Here is an 18723-nt window from a genome sequence, read left to right as displayed (position 1 = left end):
CTCCAACAAACTATTAATTCCTCACATAATATTCCAAAGACAGTACATATATATATATTCCTTCCCCAAGTTTTCCTGGTTGTCGTTCATAAACTTTCGACATGCATTTTAATTAAAGATTCGTCTCTCTCACTCCTTTTTATATCTCTCTTTCTCTTTTTTTCTTTCTCTTTCTATCTCTTTTATAAAACTAAAATTACCAACGTTTATTTCAATGGAAATTTTTACTTTTGCTACTTCAGCGTTGTCACAGGTCAGGAACGTCAGGAAATTCAGGGAAAAGACAGGGAAAATAGAATTCGTCAGGGAAATCAGGGAAAAGTCCGGGATTTTTATTAAGAGAACGGGAAAAAATTATATTTTCAGAATTCGTAAGAAAATTCTGAATTTTGAAGTATTTTTTGTCTCCCTCATAAACTATGGAATTACCACGAATTCTAATACAAAACTTTCAATTTTTTCTATTTCTGACAATAATTTCTTTTTAATTATGTAACTTCATTCTTAAAAAACTATATCATAAAATTATTATTTAGAAATTATTTAATGAATAATTTTTCTTTAATTTTTCAAAATTAATTGAATTTTAAGAGTTATTGAGGTTGCAATTTTCATTAATAGATGAATTTCAAAAGGTTTTGAAATTTTTAATTTGAAATTTTATGACATTTCAATTTTCAATGAATTTAATTATAAAGAACTTGGATTAAAAAAAAAAAATTTATATAATTCAAATTCTTCGGAAATTAATTAAATCTTTTAATATATATTTAATTAATTATTGAAAATAATGAATTTATAGAAGAATTTCACTTAAAAACACCAAAAAAAAATTGAATTTTGGAGAAGTTACAAATGATTGAAAAAATTCAATTATTTTTAAAAGTAATAAAATTCTTTACAGAAATTCAATTATGTTAAAAAATTTTTAAAATTCTATTTACAAATTTCAATTATTTTTATAAATAATAAAAATCTGCTCCAAAATTGAATTATTTTCGAAAATTAAAAAAAAATTCTTCGCAAAATTTCAATTTTATTTTCAAAAAGTTTCCTAGTTTCAATGGTTTTCAATATCTGCAATTTTTATAAATTTTTCCCAAAGAATTCAATTATTTAATAAAAATGTATTAAAACTTTACGCAATTATTCAATAAATTGTTTAATTTTGTATTTAACAAATTAAATTCTCGCAGAATTTTAATAAAAATTGATTTAAAAATGAATTTTAGTTAAAATTTTATATAAAACACATTGCAGAATTTCAATTATTTTTAATATAATTTTAATCGAATTCCTCGAAATTTAAAGTTTCAAATTAAAATCTTTTAAGATCTGAATTTTTCATATTTGTTAACTAACAATTCTGTGGAATTAATTTTTTTGAGAAAGTTTAATTGCGGATTTTTTTTAAAAATTAATTGTAACTTTTATTTTCTAATAAATATTTTATTGCAATTGAATAATAAACAAATGAATTTAAAATTCTTAAAGAATTTCTCTCAAAAATTATTATTAAAAATAATGCATTTATAGAAGAATTTTAAAAATATAAAAAAAGATTTAATTTTAGAAGAGTTACAAATTATTGCAGAATTTCAATTATTTTTATAAATAATGAAATTTTTACAGGGATTCAATTATTTTTGTAATTATTAAAAATAATGCATATTTATAGAAGAATTTTATTTAAAAACACGAAAAAAAATTGAATTTCAGAAAAGTTACAAATTATTGCAGAAATTCAATTATTTTCACAAATAATAAAACTCGCCGCCTCTTAAGCAATTTTTTTCTCTTGATAATTATTTATCTAAGGCGGGAAGAGCAGTGATTTTAATTTATTTTTCAATAGTGATTTTTATACTTGAAATTCCATGACTTTTGGAAAATCCGTGACGAAAAATAAAAATTTACTGCGTTTCCCGACTTCCTTTTGTAATTTTCCTAATGACTTCTAACATTGAAATAAATAATTTTCGTCGAATAAACGTTGCTATCTTCAGTATCAATTCTCTCTTTCTATTTTTTGCCGTTTCAAGATTTTCTAGTTTTTTTAAAATTGAAAAAGAGGGGAATTTAACATAACTTTTACGTAATGACGAATTTAGTAATTAATTATGTGTTCTATAGTTGATATATGATGAAGGAGAATGACAAGTCTTCGATATAAGTATTCATTGGAGGAAGGAGGATGGAAGAGGGTTAGTGTGTGTGTGTGTGTGTGTCGGGCAGTGTGCGCACAGCTGGAAGTGGTTTAGCGTCACGTGAGGGTGGCAATGAAGTTTATCTGGAGAGAGATAGAAACAGAGAGAGAGAGGGGGTAGGGAGAAAAAGTCCGATGGCGCAGAATTCAGAAAAAGGGGGGACGAATCGCGAGGAGGGAAAGGGTTACTCTCGCGCCGAGGTAGGGATAAGAGCGTCATCCCCAGGTTGTGGAAGAGGTGGCACACCAGAATCACTAGTAGACAGTAGACTTCAGTCGACATTCGCGACTCACGCTGTCACGAATTCGCTTCTGGTTTCACATTTTTAAAAAAAATAATAGTCTCCCTCAAAGACTGTCTTGGTGATTTTTTTTTTTTTTTTGGACTGTCGGAGTCTTTTAGAAACTCTTCGAAACTTTTGGGGTCTCCTAGAGTCTTTTGGAAATTCTTGGAGCCTTTTGGAAACTCTTGGAGTCTTTTGGAGTCTCTCGAAGTGTTTTGGAGTCTATTAAAGTCTTTTGAAGTTGCTTCGAATTGTTTCCAAGTTACTTCAAGTAGCTTCAAGTTACCTTTGAGTTTATCTTCTATGTGCTTCAAGTTGCTTCGAGCACAACTTCGATTAACTTCGACAACGAAAAAGATTTAAAAATCGGGAGAGAATCTAGAGTTGAAGATGCTTTGCCGGAACACGTGTTTTATTTAAGCTCTAGTCGGCTTTTCTTTCGGGGAACGTTGATTATTATTCGGATTCGGTTGATAGAAGAAGTGCCGGTGTCTCTCGATAAGAAAAGAGGCAGATGTTTTGTTTTTCTTAGTTGCGTTTAGCGACTTGAGTGAACGACTGATAGGCTCCAAAGGTCGCTCGATAAACGAAGATAGAACAAATGTGGCGCACTGCGCGTGTGTGCCTTCGGAGGGAATGGGTACCTGATAGTAGAGTGTGAAGTGCGAGGTACCTGTTCATTGATTGCACAAGGTCAGATCATCGCGATAAGTCATTAATGATTCTCGATCATCCGAATAGGGTACCCCAAGTGTTTTGAGTTAGTGCTTCAGATAATGATTTCGAATCAGAAGTGTTTTAAATAACAAGAAGTGTTTTGAATAAGGTTCGAACAAGAAGTGCTTCAAATAAAAAGGATTTCGGAAAAGTAAGGCTTTCGAATAAGAAGTGTTTGAAAATAACAAGGATTTCTGATGAGAAGCATTTCGAATAAGAAGTGCTTCAAATAAAAAGGCTTTTGGATAAGAAGTGCTTCGAATAGGAAGTGCTTCAAATAGGAAGGATTTCGGGAAAGTAAGGCTTTCGAATAAGAAGTGTTTGAAATAACAAGGATTTCTAATGAGAAGCATTTCGAATAGGAAGTGCTTCAAATAAAAAGGCTTTTGGATAAGAAGTGCTTCGAATAGGAAGTGCTTCAAATAGGAAGGATTTCGGGAAAGTAAGGCTTTCGAATAAGAAGTGTTTCAAATAACAAGGATTTCTAATGAGAAGCATTTCGGATACGAAGTGTTTCGAATAACAAGTGCTTCAAATAAAAAGGCTTTTAAGTTAAGAAGTGTTTTGAATAGTAAGGCTTTCGAATAAAAAGTACTTCAAATAAAAAGGCTTTTGGATAAGAAGTGCTTCGAATAGCAACTATTCGAATTAGAGAAGAAGAAGCAGAACTGTTTCGAACAAACAAAAAAGGATTGTGTCGGAAAAGCAGAAGAGGATTTCCGGAAAAGTATTCCGGATTAGCGACAAAGGATTGATTCGAGAACAAAAAACTCTTTTTTCGCCAGCGAGAAGGGGAGGAGGAAAAAAAAGTTTTGCGTCCGTAAACCATGCAACCGGTTCGACGTCGTCGCCGTCACCATCGAATGGAAAGACGATATCATTCGCGCGAATCTATCAAGGCCCATTGCCAAAAATAGATGGTCGAAGACAAACCCGAGAAGAAGAAGAAGCAGCAGCATTCTGGAGCGGTTGTTAGCAGACACGTGATTCAATCGGAATACACGACACATCGATCGTATTTCAGCTGACTAGAAGTGTGATAGCGGTGTTGGTGTTGATAAGAGAGAGAGAGGGGAAAAGTTTTGCGCCCGGGCGGGTGGCGCTTGTGTGTGTAAACGTACTAGTCTCTTGTGTTACTTTTGTGGACCTTGAAAGATGGGCGTACTCCTAATGGCGGAAGGCATCCACCCTCGCATGGAGTTGAACCCGGTTAAACTGTCGCCAGTGAACAACGCTCATGGGACCGGTGTGAGCAATAACGCCAACAGCATTGTCATTGATGTTAACGATACCAACAACTCCGCCACGCCAATCACGTCGTCGCGAGTTGTTTCACAAATGATTGACGACAACAATGTCGATGATGGAAAAGACGAGCCGGCACGCTGGATGCCGCCACCGCCGAAGAAGAAGTGGATCCGGCATTACCTGCTCGGTGAGAGAGAGAGAGAGAGAGAGAGAAAGAGAGAGACAGACGTGGCCAAAGTCCCACTGTCGAGAGATATGATAATTATTATTCGTTATTTCCATTTTTCGTCATTTCGCGAGACTAAATGTTGTGTTTTGAATTTTTTTTCATCTTCTAATCCCTATTTACGTTGTTCGACGTTTGGTTTCGTTTTCTTTTGAGGGGAATTTGGTTTTAGGGGGAAAATTAAAATATTGAATTTTTTCAACATATGGAATTTCGAAACACAAAATTTTATTGTAATTTAATTCGTTATTGATAATTACTATACGTGTGAATCGAGTTTTTTCTGTGACAGTTTTGGACTTTTTTTATATATAATTTATACTCTTTCTCTAAATTTGAATCGTAGTAGAATTTTTACTAATTAAATTGTACTTTACTGATACAAATTCAAATTTAGCGTCGAAGGTAACTTTATAGAGATCTGATGAGTAGAATTCTATACTGATAATTATAGTCATATTTTACTAATTCAAATTTAGAGAACTTATCAGTTTTCTATTAAATTGCTTAAAAATTTTCTATAGTTACACGAAAAAAAACCTGTTAATAAGCGGCAGGTTTCTCTAGAATAGCGAATTTCTTTAATTTAAAAAAACTAAAAATTTCTCTAATGTATATCAAAATTTGCAGATATTCTAGGCGCAAGTTTTTTTCAGTTTAGGAATTTCTATGTTAAATCTTTTAATACATATATTTGATATTATTACAAAAATTTTAACACAATTCTATATTCTATAAATTTCTTGATAAAAATATAATTATTTTTATAACTAAATAAAATTTTCATCAAGAATATTATTTTCATAAATAATAAAATTGTTTTCAAGAATTTCATTATTTTTATAAATAATAAAATTCATCTCAGAATTTAAATTATTTTTAATAGAATTTTAATAAAATTCTTCAAAAATGTAATTATTGTTAAAAATTTCATTAAAATTCGTCAAAAGAATTGAATTATTTAAAAATTTTTTATTAATTTCTTCGCAATAAAATTTAATTATTTTCATAAATAATACAATTTTTTACAAAGATTCAATTAATTTGAGAAATATTAAAATTTCACAGGAATTCAATTATTTACAGATTTTTTTTTATAAATTTCTTCGCAATAATTCAATTATTTTCATAAATAAAAAAATTTTTTACAGACAGTCAATTATTTTCTCATAAGTAATAAAATTTTATTTAGGGATTCAATTATTTTCATAAATAATAAAACTCATTGACGAACTGCAATTAATTTTGATAAAATTTAAATTGAATTCTTTGAAAAATATAATTTATTCTTAAAGATTTTATTAAATTTCGCATCGAAAGAATTCAATTATTTAAAAATTATTTGAAAAAAATCTTTATGAATAAAATTTAATTTTAAGAAACATTCAATTATTCAATAAATTATTTATTTTTGAATTTAAATAATTGAATTCTCGAAGAATTTTCTAATAAAAATTGATTTAAAATTGAATTTCAGTTAAAATTTTAGATAATAATTCAATATTATAAGCATCATAGCATGAATTGTTAGAAATAATTGAATTTCAAACAGGTTGCAAATTGAAATCTTTGAAAATCTGAATTTTTTATACTTTTAACTAACAATTCTGTAGAATTTATTTTTTTGAAAAAATTAAATTGAATTTTTTTTTAAAATTATTTGAATTTTTTATTTTCTAATATATATATTTAATTAAAGAATTTCCAAATAATTCAAAATTTTATAAAACTGAACTGTAAACAAATAAATTTGAAAATTCTCAAAGAATTTTTTAAAAAATTATTAAAAATAATTGATTTAAAAAAGAATTTTGGTTAAAAATTTTAGAAAATAATAATTTAACTGAAATGACGATAGAAAAATGACGATAATTAAATATTTAATTTAAAAAGAAGTTCTCGATGTTTTTGAATAATTTTACAATTTTAAGAAATTCGCAAATAAATGTATTAGAACATTTTTTTGAGTATCTAATAATTTTTGGAGGGATTCAGAATATTCTTTAGGGTCAGGGAAAAAGTTATTATATTTACTATATTAATTATTAATTTTCTACCAACAATTAGTTTTTTTAAAACTAATTCAGATTTCGAGAGATTAAAATATGAAATTTAGTCAAAATAATAAAAACTTGCGGCTTTTCATAAAATTACGAAAAGAAAAAAAATTGTGATTTTTCGAAAATATAAATAGTTAATATTAAAATACATTTTATTCTCTTTACACATTCCTGGCGCTTTGAACAACTTTGTCAGCAATACAACATTGTAATATACATATATATATTCTTGATATCACGTGTGCGCAGACTTGTTTCCTTATCCACAAAGATCTTCGACCCTTTCATAATTATAACCAACGTCTGCAAAAATGTTCGTATAATACGATTCCAAATGCCTATTAAGAAATAAAATTTCCTTTTTTCTATTATTCTTCTCGCACAAAATACTTGCCCTATATTTCGCATTTAATAAAAACATCAATAATATATTTTTTGTGATGTAATTTTTGGTTAGTTTCGATAAACAAGAGGCGAAGTCAGTTTAATTTTAACACTATATTTCTCTTGGCGACTGACCAAGATCATTTCCATGAGCCTCTCTCTCTAAACTCGCTTTTGATTTTTGGAGTTCGTTGTCCAGTTTCCAAAAAAATATCTCTAACTTCCCCCCCCCCCTTATTCCTACTATACCACTAAACTACACGAATAAAAATTAACCATATTGAAAAAAAAACTTGAAAAATGTATGCAAATGAGATAAATGATACCAAAAAAAGAAGAAGAAGAAGAAGAAGAAGAAGAAGAGAAGAAATTCTGAAATTCGAGGATAATACCAAAGCGCGCATGAATCTTACTTTCTGGTACCTTTCACATACGTTTATGCCCACGTTTTACTTGCTTGATACCACAATTTATGGCTTGTCCCTAATCATAAATCGTCTTTTCCTTTTACACAAAAGTTGCCTAACCTACCGCATTTTTACCTGTGATATAAATAGATACATCAATACGAATAAATTCGATAAAAAAAAAGGAAAAAAAAATATTTCTCGCTCGCTATTCGAGCGACAGGTAAAAGATATGCGTCAGCAGTCTCGGTAATTTTGGAGGCCAAAATTTTGTGCGGAGGTCGTTATTTTTAGGTCAGGGATCCTGTTCTCGTGTAGTTTTCTATGTCTTATTATCTCATAATATATAAAGACAACAAGATGTCAAAAAGAAATTTTTTGATCGCTGACAAAAAATTATGTTTCTTAATTCTTTTTTTTTTTTGGTTTTAGAAGTTTTTTTGGCACTCTCTCAATTTTTTGCTTTTGTAGGTTTACTCTAGGGAGTAGAGAAAAAAGTCTTTAACCGTTTACATTTTAGCTTCAATCATTTATTGTGCGTAAGGCTGAATAAAGTTTACATACCTTAAATTTTTGTTTAGACTTTAGAGTTCTCAGGCTTCGCATTCATCTACTAAAACCTACTATTTACTACTTTTTTACGTTACAGTAGTATTTGAGAACTTTTTTTAGATTTCAGCCACTAAAAGCTACTATTTCTGTTTTTTTTTTTTTGAGAATTTCCACTACTTTAAATTCGCTAATACTGGAAATCAAAAAAATATTCTCAAAAATTATAATTAAATTATTTAAAATGATTCAAATATTTTCGAAAAATATTCGAAATTCAATTATTTTCAATATCTAGTATTTTTGTAAAATTTTGCAAAACAATTCAATTCTTTAGAAAAAAATTGATAAAATTCATCTAAAATTCAATTATTTTCATAAATAATAAAAATTTTGACAGGAATTCAGTTAATTTAGAACAGCATTTTAAAAAAAATTACAAAAAAATCAATTATTTAATAAAATTTTTATACAATTCTTCACACTAATTCAATTACTTTCACTAATAATAACACTTTTCAATTTTCCATGGAAATTCAATTTTTTAAAAAAATTTTTGATAAAATTCTAAGCAAGAATTCAAATTTGTTGAAAAATAATCAAACTCATTGAAGAATTTCAATTATTTTTAATACTATTTTAAATTACTTAATCGAAAAATTCAATTATTTTCACAAACAGTTTTCCACAAGAATTCAACTATTTAAAATAAAATTTTTATAATATTAATTATATTTCGAAAAAATTAATAATTTAAGTCAAAGTTTATAAAAATTCTTATGAAGAATTCAATTATTTTCAAAAATAACAAAATTTTTCATAGAAATTCAATTCTTTTTAAACATTTTAATAAAATTTTTCGCAATAATTCAATTATTTTCGTAGATAATAAAATTCTTCTCAGAAATTCAATTAGTTTTGAAAATTTTAATAAAATTGTTAGCAATTATTCAATTATTTTCATAAATAATAAAATTCATCGCAGGATTTCAATTATTTTTAATACAATTTTAAAGGAATTGCTCAAAAAATGTAATTGTTCTTAAAAATTTAATTTCAATTCCTCGAAAAAATCAATTATTTAAAAAAATGTTTTTTAAAATTCTTTGGAAGAATTGAATTATTTACAAAAATATTAGAATTTTTCACAGGGATTCAATTATTTTCAAATATTTTAATAAAATTGTTCGAATCAAATGAATTGTAAGTATGTAGATACAGTTTTAATTAAACTTTTTTGTGTAATAATATATTTATTCTTTTAGATTTTAATTAAATTCTTAATTAATTAATTAATTAATTAATTTATGTATTTATTTATTCTTAATTAATTCTTTATTTAATTCTTTAAAATAATTTAATTATGTCGATAAATAACAAAATTAGTCCCGAAAATTCAATTATTTTTAGGCATTTTAATAAAATTCTCTGCAGAATTAAATAATTATTTTCATAAATAACAATATTCATCATAAGAATTCAATTATTTTTCAAAGTAATAAATTTTTCTTGGGAATTCAATTATTTAAAAAAATTGTAATAAATTACCACACAAACATTCAACTATTGTCAAAAATTGTAATTCAATTCTTTGTAAAATTTAATTATTTTAAAATCTTTTCGCAATTTAATGATTTTCAATATCTACTATTTTCATAAAATTCCAAATAGAATTCAATTATTTAAAAAAATTTGTTGTAAAAATCTATGTAAGTAATTCAATTCTTTTGATGAATAATACAAATTTCTCAGAAATTCAATTATTTTAATTATTAGAATTTGCATAAAATTAGTCGAAAGAAATAAATTATTTAAAATTTTTTATCAAATTCTTCCCAAGAATTAAATTATTTTTATAAATATTTAAATTCTTTCATGAATTATAAAATGCGTTGTAGGAATTCAATTTATTAGCATGATAGAAAAGAAGTAAATATTTTTGATGAAAATTAGGAAAAAGGCAGGAAAATAAAAAATATAGAATTGAATTTTTGTGAATTTTGTGAGTGATTGACTTTTTGTTTTTGAATTAGTACCTAAATTTTAGTAATAAATTAGTAGAAGTTAAAGTTTTGAATTGAATTTACTGATGATTATGCTTCTTACGTCCCTTTCTTCGCAACGCGTCACGTAATATATTTTTCTTTTATTTTTTTTTTATAGCTTTGACTTATTCTCCTACCGTGTGACGTAATGTGATTCCAATACCATAAAATATATTCACGTGTACCTCCTCCATTTGTTGTGAATTCTAATGTTTAATGCATATTATGATTAACAAGTTCCAATATTTATGTTTGATCAACGTCAAAAGATAACACATGTGGAAATGAGATCAGCCTTTTGAAAGCTTCAAGAGTTTTTGTTCGTTTTTTACTGGCCACCATGTCGTCTGTACATTTAGTCACGTACCTCAATTTGCACATCGTTGAGGCATTATTACAATTTGTTATCGTGAAAGAGAGAGAGAGAGAAAGAGCCAAATAGTATATCTACAGTTTCGATACGATAAATCGAAGGCTAAACTCCGTATTATATATAGCCGAAAATTTATTCTCAAAGTGTTTATTATGCCTCTTTATAATCATTTTGCTCTCCCGAATCGCTTTTAGTTCTTTTTCGCCACATTCTTTTGCTACATTTTTAGCGAATTTTAATTCAAATTCTTTTGTTTTCGAACTTTTTTTTAATAATTTTTATTTTCAAATATTTCGAATTTTTAAATTCATGTATTGAAAATAATTGAATATTTGCAGAGAATTTTATAAAAAAAAATTGAAAATAATTGAATTCCTTCGAAGAATTTTATCAAAACTTTGAAAATAATTGAATTGCTTTGATTGACTACCTTTATCAAAAAATTAATTTAGTAATAAAATAAGTACTAGAAAATGAAAATTCTTAAAATTTGACATTTTTTATTCTTCTGTTTAGGGATTTAGCTTAATTATTTTTGGGCTCTTCAAAAATATCCCAACCATTTTTTGGGATCCAATTTCTTTGTAATAATTTAATTATTTTCATAAATAATAAATCTAGGGCTCGAACTAGGTCCGCGTAAATCCTGTAAAAGTCCGTAACTTTGTTTAAAGTCCGTAAAAGTCAGTTTTTTTAATAAAAAGGTTCATGAAGTCCTTAATTTCATTGAAAAAGCAAGAAAAGTTTGTAAATTTAACGATACAATTTGGAGAACTTTTAAGAAGTTACAAATAATTGCAAAAATTCAATTATTTTCAAAAATTCTTGTAGAAAATAAATTATTTAGAGAAATAACAAAATTCTTCAAAGGTATTCAATTACTTTTATAAATATAGTAAAATTCTTTGCAAAAATTCAATTATTTTTAATACAAATTTAATAACATTTCATGATAGAATTCAATTTTTAAAAAAATTCTTAATAACATTTTTCGAAAGAATACGATTATTTACTAAAATTTAAAAAAAATCTTTCTAAATAATTCAATTATTTTTATAAATAGTAAAATTCATGGCAAGAATTAAATTATTTTTCATAAATAATAAAATTCTTCTCAGGAACTCAATTATTTTCAATACAATTCTTCACAAATTTGATTTTATTCAATACAATAAAGAAATTTTTCCAAAAAATTCAATTATTTTCTAAGAATTTTAATAAAATTGAAGAATTAAATGTTTAATTTCAATTGTTAAGAAAGACGATTAATGTAAAAACTTAAAAAAGAAATTGTTCATATAAAATTCAATTACTTTGAAAACTTTCAATTAAAATTATTAAAGAAACTCCATTATTTTAAAGAAACTCAAAAAAATTCTTCAAAAGAATTCAATTATTCAAACAAATTTTAATGAAATTCTGTGCAAACATTTAATTACATTCATAAAATAATACAAATTTCACATAGAATTCAATTATTTGCAAATTGTTTATAAATTTCTATTCGCAATAATTGAATTATTTTCATAAATAATAAATTTTTTTTACAAAGATTCAATTATTTTCGGAAATAATAAAATTCTTCTTAGGGATTCAATTATTTTTACAAATAATAAAACTCATAACAGAATTTCAATTATTTTAAATTCAATTTTAATCGAATTCCTCGAAAAAATTCTTAAAAATTTTATTAAAATTTTGTGTTTAAATAATTGAATTCTAGTAGAATTTTCTCATAAACATTGATTTAAAAATGGATTTCAGTTTAAATTTTAGATTATAATTGGATTTTTAAAAGCATTAGAGCGTAAATTTTTGGAAATAATTGAATTTTGAAAAGGTTTCATATTAAAATCTTGAAAATTTAAATTTTTCATATTTTTAACTAACAATTCTGTGGAATTAATTTTTTTTGAGAAACTTTAATTTTGAGGATTTTTTTGAAATTATTTTAAAGTTTTTATTTTCTAATATAATATATGTAATTGAGGAATTTACGAATAATTGAAATTTTGTAAAATTGAATTGTAAACAAATGAATTTGAAAATTTTTAAAGAACTTTTTCCAAAATTAAAAATAATGGATTTATAGAAGATTGTTTAGTTAATAACACGAAAGAAAAATTCAATTTTGTAAAAGTTACAAATTATTGCAAGAATTCAATTATTTTCAAGAGTAATAATATTCTTTGCAAAAATTGAATATTGTTTAAAAGTAATAAAATTCAGGGATTCAATTATTTTCAGAAATAATAAAAATCATCGCAGAATTTCAATTATTTTTAATACAATTTTAATAAAATTTCTCGAAAAATAAAATTATTCTTAAAAATTTTATTAAAATCTCGTTGGTAGAATTCAATTATTTGAAAATTTGTTGATTACAATTCTTTATGGGAATTAAATTTTAAGAAACATTCAATTATTCGATAAATTATTAATTTTTGTATTTAAATAATTGAATTCTAGTAGAATTTTCTAATAAAAATTGATTTAAAAATTAATTTCGGTTAAAATTTTAGATAATAATTGAATATTAAAAGTAATATGACTTGAATTTTTAAAAATAATTGAATTTTGAAATTAATTTTTTTGAAAAAGTTTAATTAAATTTTTTTAATATTATTTTAAGTTTTTATTTTCTTATATTTATTTAATTGAAGAGTTTACGAATAATTGAAATTTCGTAAAATTGAATATTGTAAACAAATGGTTTTGAAAATTGTCAAAGAACTTTTTCGAAAATTATTAAAAATAATCGATTTAAAGAAGAATTTTAGTCAAAAATTCTTGTAAATAATAATAATTGAATTGTAAATGATTTTATCACTTGGTTATCTTTAATTATTATAAAACATGAAGAAATCGATGACTCCGAGTCGAAGACTCGGAGTTATCGATATCTTCATGTTTTATAGTTATGAAAAATTTAATTTTTAGTTTTAAGTAAAAATGGTCTGTAATTTTTTATTTTTGGTCCGTAAAGTCCATATTTTTAAATACTTTCACTAGTTTGAGCCTTGTGAATCTCATCTCAGAATTAAAATTATTTTTAATATAATTTTAATTAAATTTCTCGAACAATGTAATTATTATTTATTGTTAAAAATTTGATTAAAATTCGTCAGAAAAATAATTCAATTATTTAAAAATCATTTGATAACATTATATCTGTATGAGAATTGAATTTAAGAATCATTCAATTATTCACGAAGTTAAAGTCCACAACGTTTATCAACGAAAAAAATTTATTTAATGCATTCAAGTATTATTTTTAATTTAAAATTTAATTGTAAAATAATTATTATCAAAATATATAAACATCAATCTTTTTTTTCTAAATATTTTTGTGTCAATATTGCTGCGTATTTTTAATTAATTTACGAAGTAAACAATTTTTTTTTCGTTGATCAACGTTGTGGACTTCAACTTGGTAATTATTGAATAAATTATTTATTTCCATTTTATTTGTATTTAAATAATTGAATTCTCGTAGAATTTTCTAATAAAAATTGATTTAAAAATGAATTTCAGTTAAAATTTTAGATAATAATTGAATATTAAAAGCATTACGATTACAGCGTGAATTTTTGAAAATATAATTGACTTTTTGAGTTTCTCATAATTTTTGGAGTGAATCAGTAGAATATCTTTTAGGGTCATAGGGAAAAATAGAAATTCTGTCATGGAAATGAATTTTAATTTTTTGCGGCAATCCTTATTTTTTGTCAGAGAAAGGCAAACTTAAATTTTTGTATCAGTCCCGAAATAGTTATTTTTAACAAGTTTAGAATTAGAGAGCTGCAATTTTATTATAACAACTTGTAAATCGCAATTTTATAGCGCATATAGAAAAATTTGATATTTTTTAATTATTTTTATTTAAATTTAGAGAGTGATATTTTGTGTACAAGTCATTTTACATCGAAATGATGTTTCTCTCTTCACCTATTTAAAAAGTGAACGCATATACATTCATATAATTATATTCGTATGTACTGTACATAATATTCGTTTTAGGGTGCATATATATTCGTTTATAGTGTACACGGAGAGACCGAGATTACTAATTTTTGTATAAAATCACACTAGAATTTACTATTTTCACATTGCAACCACCGGAAATAAGGGGACTTTTTGTATTTTTTACTATTTTCTACACTAAGTCACTAATCCCGACAAATGTTCACCAAATTAGCAAAGTTTCTTACTATTTCGTCCAATAGTTCCAAATAACTGTAGTAAACTCAGAAGCATTGTGTACGTAAAATTACTACAGTCGTTTGTAAATGCAGAAAGAAAGAGTGAAAGAAAAAATACGGATTTTTGTCGCCGGTTTCCCGTCAATTCTTGACTAATGGAGACAAACTGGAAGGATTTTTACATACACAGACACACACACACTTATATATTTGAAGACACACACATGTTTATTTCACTTATATATATAGACGCGGTTAATTAATACACTAATACACAACTGCACGCACGACAACGAATTTCACTGAAAGTATACATCTTTGTTTCCTTATATATTGAATGATGAAAATTTACAGCACTTACGAGAAAGCAATTTACTTTTAACAACTTACTATAAGACATAGTTCTTGGGACAGGAATAAATGCAAAGTTTATTAATTTATAATGGTCAATTTCTGAGATACCGAACGACCTACGTTTCACTTTATATTTAATTATTGTAGATAATATCCAAATTTATTTTACATACGCGAAACATAGTCACTGTCAATGATCGGATGGCGTCGGCTCATTTACGGAGATTGACGAAGTTAGCAACCAATAGAAATGCAGGCGCCATATGACTGCACTCGCTAGCCACACTTGCTCACCAAAAATTACTACAGTGGATCGTAGGTTTTAGTGGAAAATGTTTTCATTTGTCAGATTTTGTCTAATTAAATTAGAGAAAACTATAATCAATTTTTGCTACATTTACAACTCTTACACAAAATATTAAAACTTGCTATTTCAATGTAGCAAATTTATCTATTTCTTTTGTAAATTTATCTAATTCTGTAGCACATTATGCTAAAAGTCCCCTTATTTCCGGTCATTGCAACCATTTTTAGTAATTTTTACGAATGTGGGTCTCTCCGTGTATATATTTTTATTAGTTTATAGTGTGTATATATTCGTTAGTAGTGTTGTAAATATTCGTTAAAAAGAAAAAAAAAGAAAAATTCTACATAGTATACGTCTCGGAAATAAGTTTAAGTTGCGAACACTTTGCGTATGTAGCGAGTCGCTATAAATTAACGCAGCACGTGCGCGATATACGCGGCCTGCAACTAACTCATTCATGCACCAAGTCTTGGCAAACCCCTTCGGCTTTCAGTTGCATAGCTCCCGATGATGCTTCCTAAGTCTATTTCCAACTCAAAGGCGCGGTCAGTCGGAGCAAAGGGGAATGAAAATCGTTACTCGCTCTCTCCACCCCTGTGTGAAAAACCGATTCACTTTCATGCCACGACACACGTATACAAACACTTTTACAATTTGCACGTACACTCCAAACGAGCTGACTGATTCAACAAAGTCATTCTCATTGTCGCTTTCATATTCTTCTAATATGCCTCAATCCTCAATAATTTCAAATTGTAATCGGGAAAAATAATTTCTTATTCTCAGAGGCGCGAATTTTTTTTTTTAAATTGACGATTCATCCTCTCTAAATTCGAATTAGTAGAAATATTTACTAATTTGAATTAGTGACTGATTTTTTGCTTTTCAATTAGTAAATTTTACTAATAAATATGAATTTCTACTAATTTATTAGTAAAATTTACTAATTCAAAAGCAAACAGTCAGTCACTAATAATACAAATTTAGTGAATATTTTTACTAATTCAAATTTAGAGAGAATAAAACACAAATGAAGTATAAGAAAAACTCAGACTTCGCACAATATTAAATAATTGAATTCCTGAGAAATTTTAATTATTCACAAAAAGAATGGAATTATTTAGTTATTTACAAAGATTTTTTAAACCATTGAATTCTGATTTGAATGTTTTGAAAATAGTAGATATTGAAAATCATTGAATTGCGAAAATATTTTAAAAATAATTGAATTCTACAAAGAATTCTATTAAAATTTTTGACAATAATTGAATGTTTGTGTGATATTTTATTAAATTTTTTTGAAAATAATTGTATTCCTTAAAAGTAATTTACTATTTATGAAAATAATTGAATTCTTGCGAACAATTTTGATAGAATTTTTTAAAATATTTGAATTTCAGAACCGAAATTTATTACTTTTAAGTATTAATTAATTAATTAAAATGCCTGAAAATAATTTAATTTTCAAGAATAATTTTATTATTTATCAATATAATTGAATTCTTTCGAAGAATTATTTTTGTAAATAATTAGGAAGAATTTTATTAAAATCTAAAAGAATAATTGAATTGTTTCAAAAAAGTGTAGTTAGAATTGTATTTCAAATAATTGATTTCTTTCTAACAATTTTGTTAAAATATTTTAAAATAATTGAATTCTTGTGAAAAATTCTAATATCTTGTAAATAATTCAATTCTTCCAAAAAATTAAAAAAATTTTTTTTTAAATAATTGACTTTTTCGAGGAATTGAAATTAAATTTTTAAGAATAATTACATTTATCGAGCAATTCCTGTAAAATTGTATTAAAAATAATTAAAATCCTGCGATGAATTTTATTATTTAAAATTATGAAAATTCAATTATGAAAATAATTGAATAGTTGCTTAGAATTTTATTATAATTTTCAAAAGTAATTGAATTCCTGAGAAGAATTTTATTATTTATAAAAATAATTGAATTAGTGCAAAAATTTTTATTAAAATGTTAAAAAAGAATTGAAAATTATTGAAAAATTTTGTTATTTTTAAAAATAATTGAATTTTTGAGATGAATATTGCTATTTATGAAAATAATTGAATTTTGCAATGAATTTGATTAAAATGCTTCTAAATAAATGAATTTTCGGGAATAATTTTGTTATTTATCGACATAATTGAATTCTTACGAAGAATTATTTATGTAAATTATTGAATTCTTGGGAAGAATTTTATTAAAATCTAAAAGAATAATTGAATTATTTCACAAAAAATTAATTAAAATTGTATTTAAAATAATTGACTTTTTTTAAACAATTTTTTTAAAATAATTGAAAATAATTGAATTTCTGTGAAAAATTCTAATATTTTTGTAAATAATTCATTTCCTCCAAAGAATTTTAAAGAAACGTTTTTTTTTAAATAATTGATTTTTTCGAGGAATTGAAATTAAATTTTTTTATGAAAATAATTGAATAGGTGCAAAGAATTTTATTATTTTTGAAAATAATTGAATTATTGCGAAAAATGTTATTAAAATATTTAAAAAGAATTGAAATTCATTGAAAAATTTTGTTATTTTTAAAAATAATTGAATTCTTCAGATAATTGAATTTTGCAAAGAATTTTATTAAAATACCTCAAATTAATTGAATTTTCGGGAATAATTTTGTTATTTATCAATATAATTGAATTTTTTCGAAGAATTATTTTTGTATATAATTGAATTCTTGGGGAGAATTTTATTAAAATCTAAAAGAATAATTGAAATTTTTTCAATGAAATTTAATTAAATTTGTACTTAAAATATTTGATTTCTTTCGAATAATTTTATCAAAATATTTGAAAAGAATTGAATTCCTGTAAAAAATTCTAATATTTTGTAAATAATTCAATTCTTCCAGATTTTATTATTTTTGAAAATAATTGAATTATTGCGAAAACTTTTATTAAAATATTTAAAATGAATTGAAATTCTTTGAAAAGTTTTTGTTATTTTTAAAAATAAATTGAATTCTTCATAAGAATTTTATAAACATTGATTTAAATAATTAATGTTTTCGAAAAATAATAAATTTTTATGAAAATTGATTATTAATAAAAATTGATTCGTTTTGTAAAAAAAAAATGAAAGAGGAATTTCCAATCAAGGTGAAGAAACAAAAAATGTTTTTTCAGCTTAGATCTCTTTCTTCAAAGCGCGGCACACTTTTTTTTTTCTTTCCTTTATTTTTACTGTAGTCGATTTTTCTTTGAAGAAGAAGAAGAAGAAAAAATGATCATTTACGTCGAGACGATGTACATTCATAAAACTCTCTCGCAAACCCTTTTCAAATTTTTCTATTTGTCACAGTAAATTCCTGAGTGCGAGAATCGCTAATCTTA

At 24.9% G+C, this 18723-nt stretch overlaps 1 protein-coding gene across 3 annotated transcripts in view; it reads left to right on the top strand.

Moving 5' to 3' along the window:
• Positions 1–18723, top strand: part of LOC122510653 (histone-lysine N-methyltransferase trithorax-like) — a 109219-nt gene that overhangs the window by 34205 nt on the left and 56291 nt on the right. The window contains exon 1 of one of the 3 annotated variants that reach the window (XM_043625430.1): positions 2592–4642. The exons of 1 other annotated variant lie outside the window; for it this stretch is intronic. In XM_043625430.1, coding sequence (XP_043481365.1) covers positions 4363–4642 — 280 coding nt within the window. In that variant the 5' untranslated portion in view covers positions 2592–4362. Of the gene's footprint in view, positions 1–2591; positions 4643–18723 lie in introns of those variants that run through there. One more of the 3 variants, XM_043625429.1, reaches the window with a different exon arrangement.

Source organism: Leptopilina heterotoma, unplaced genomic scaffold (assembly GCF_015476425.1).
Source record: "Leptopilina heterotoma isolate Lh14 unplaced genomic scaffold, ASM1547642v1 Lhet_73, whole genome shotgun sequence".
Lineage (NCBI taxonomy): Eukaryota > Metazoa > Arthropoda > Insecta > Hymenoptera > Figitidae > Leptopilina > Leptopilina heterotoma.
The sequence above is the reverse complement of the archived record's forward strand: the minus strand, read 5'-3'. Positions and strand labels throughout refer to the sequence as shown.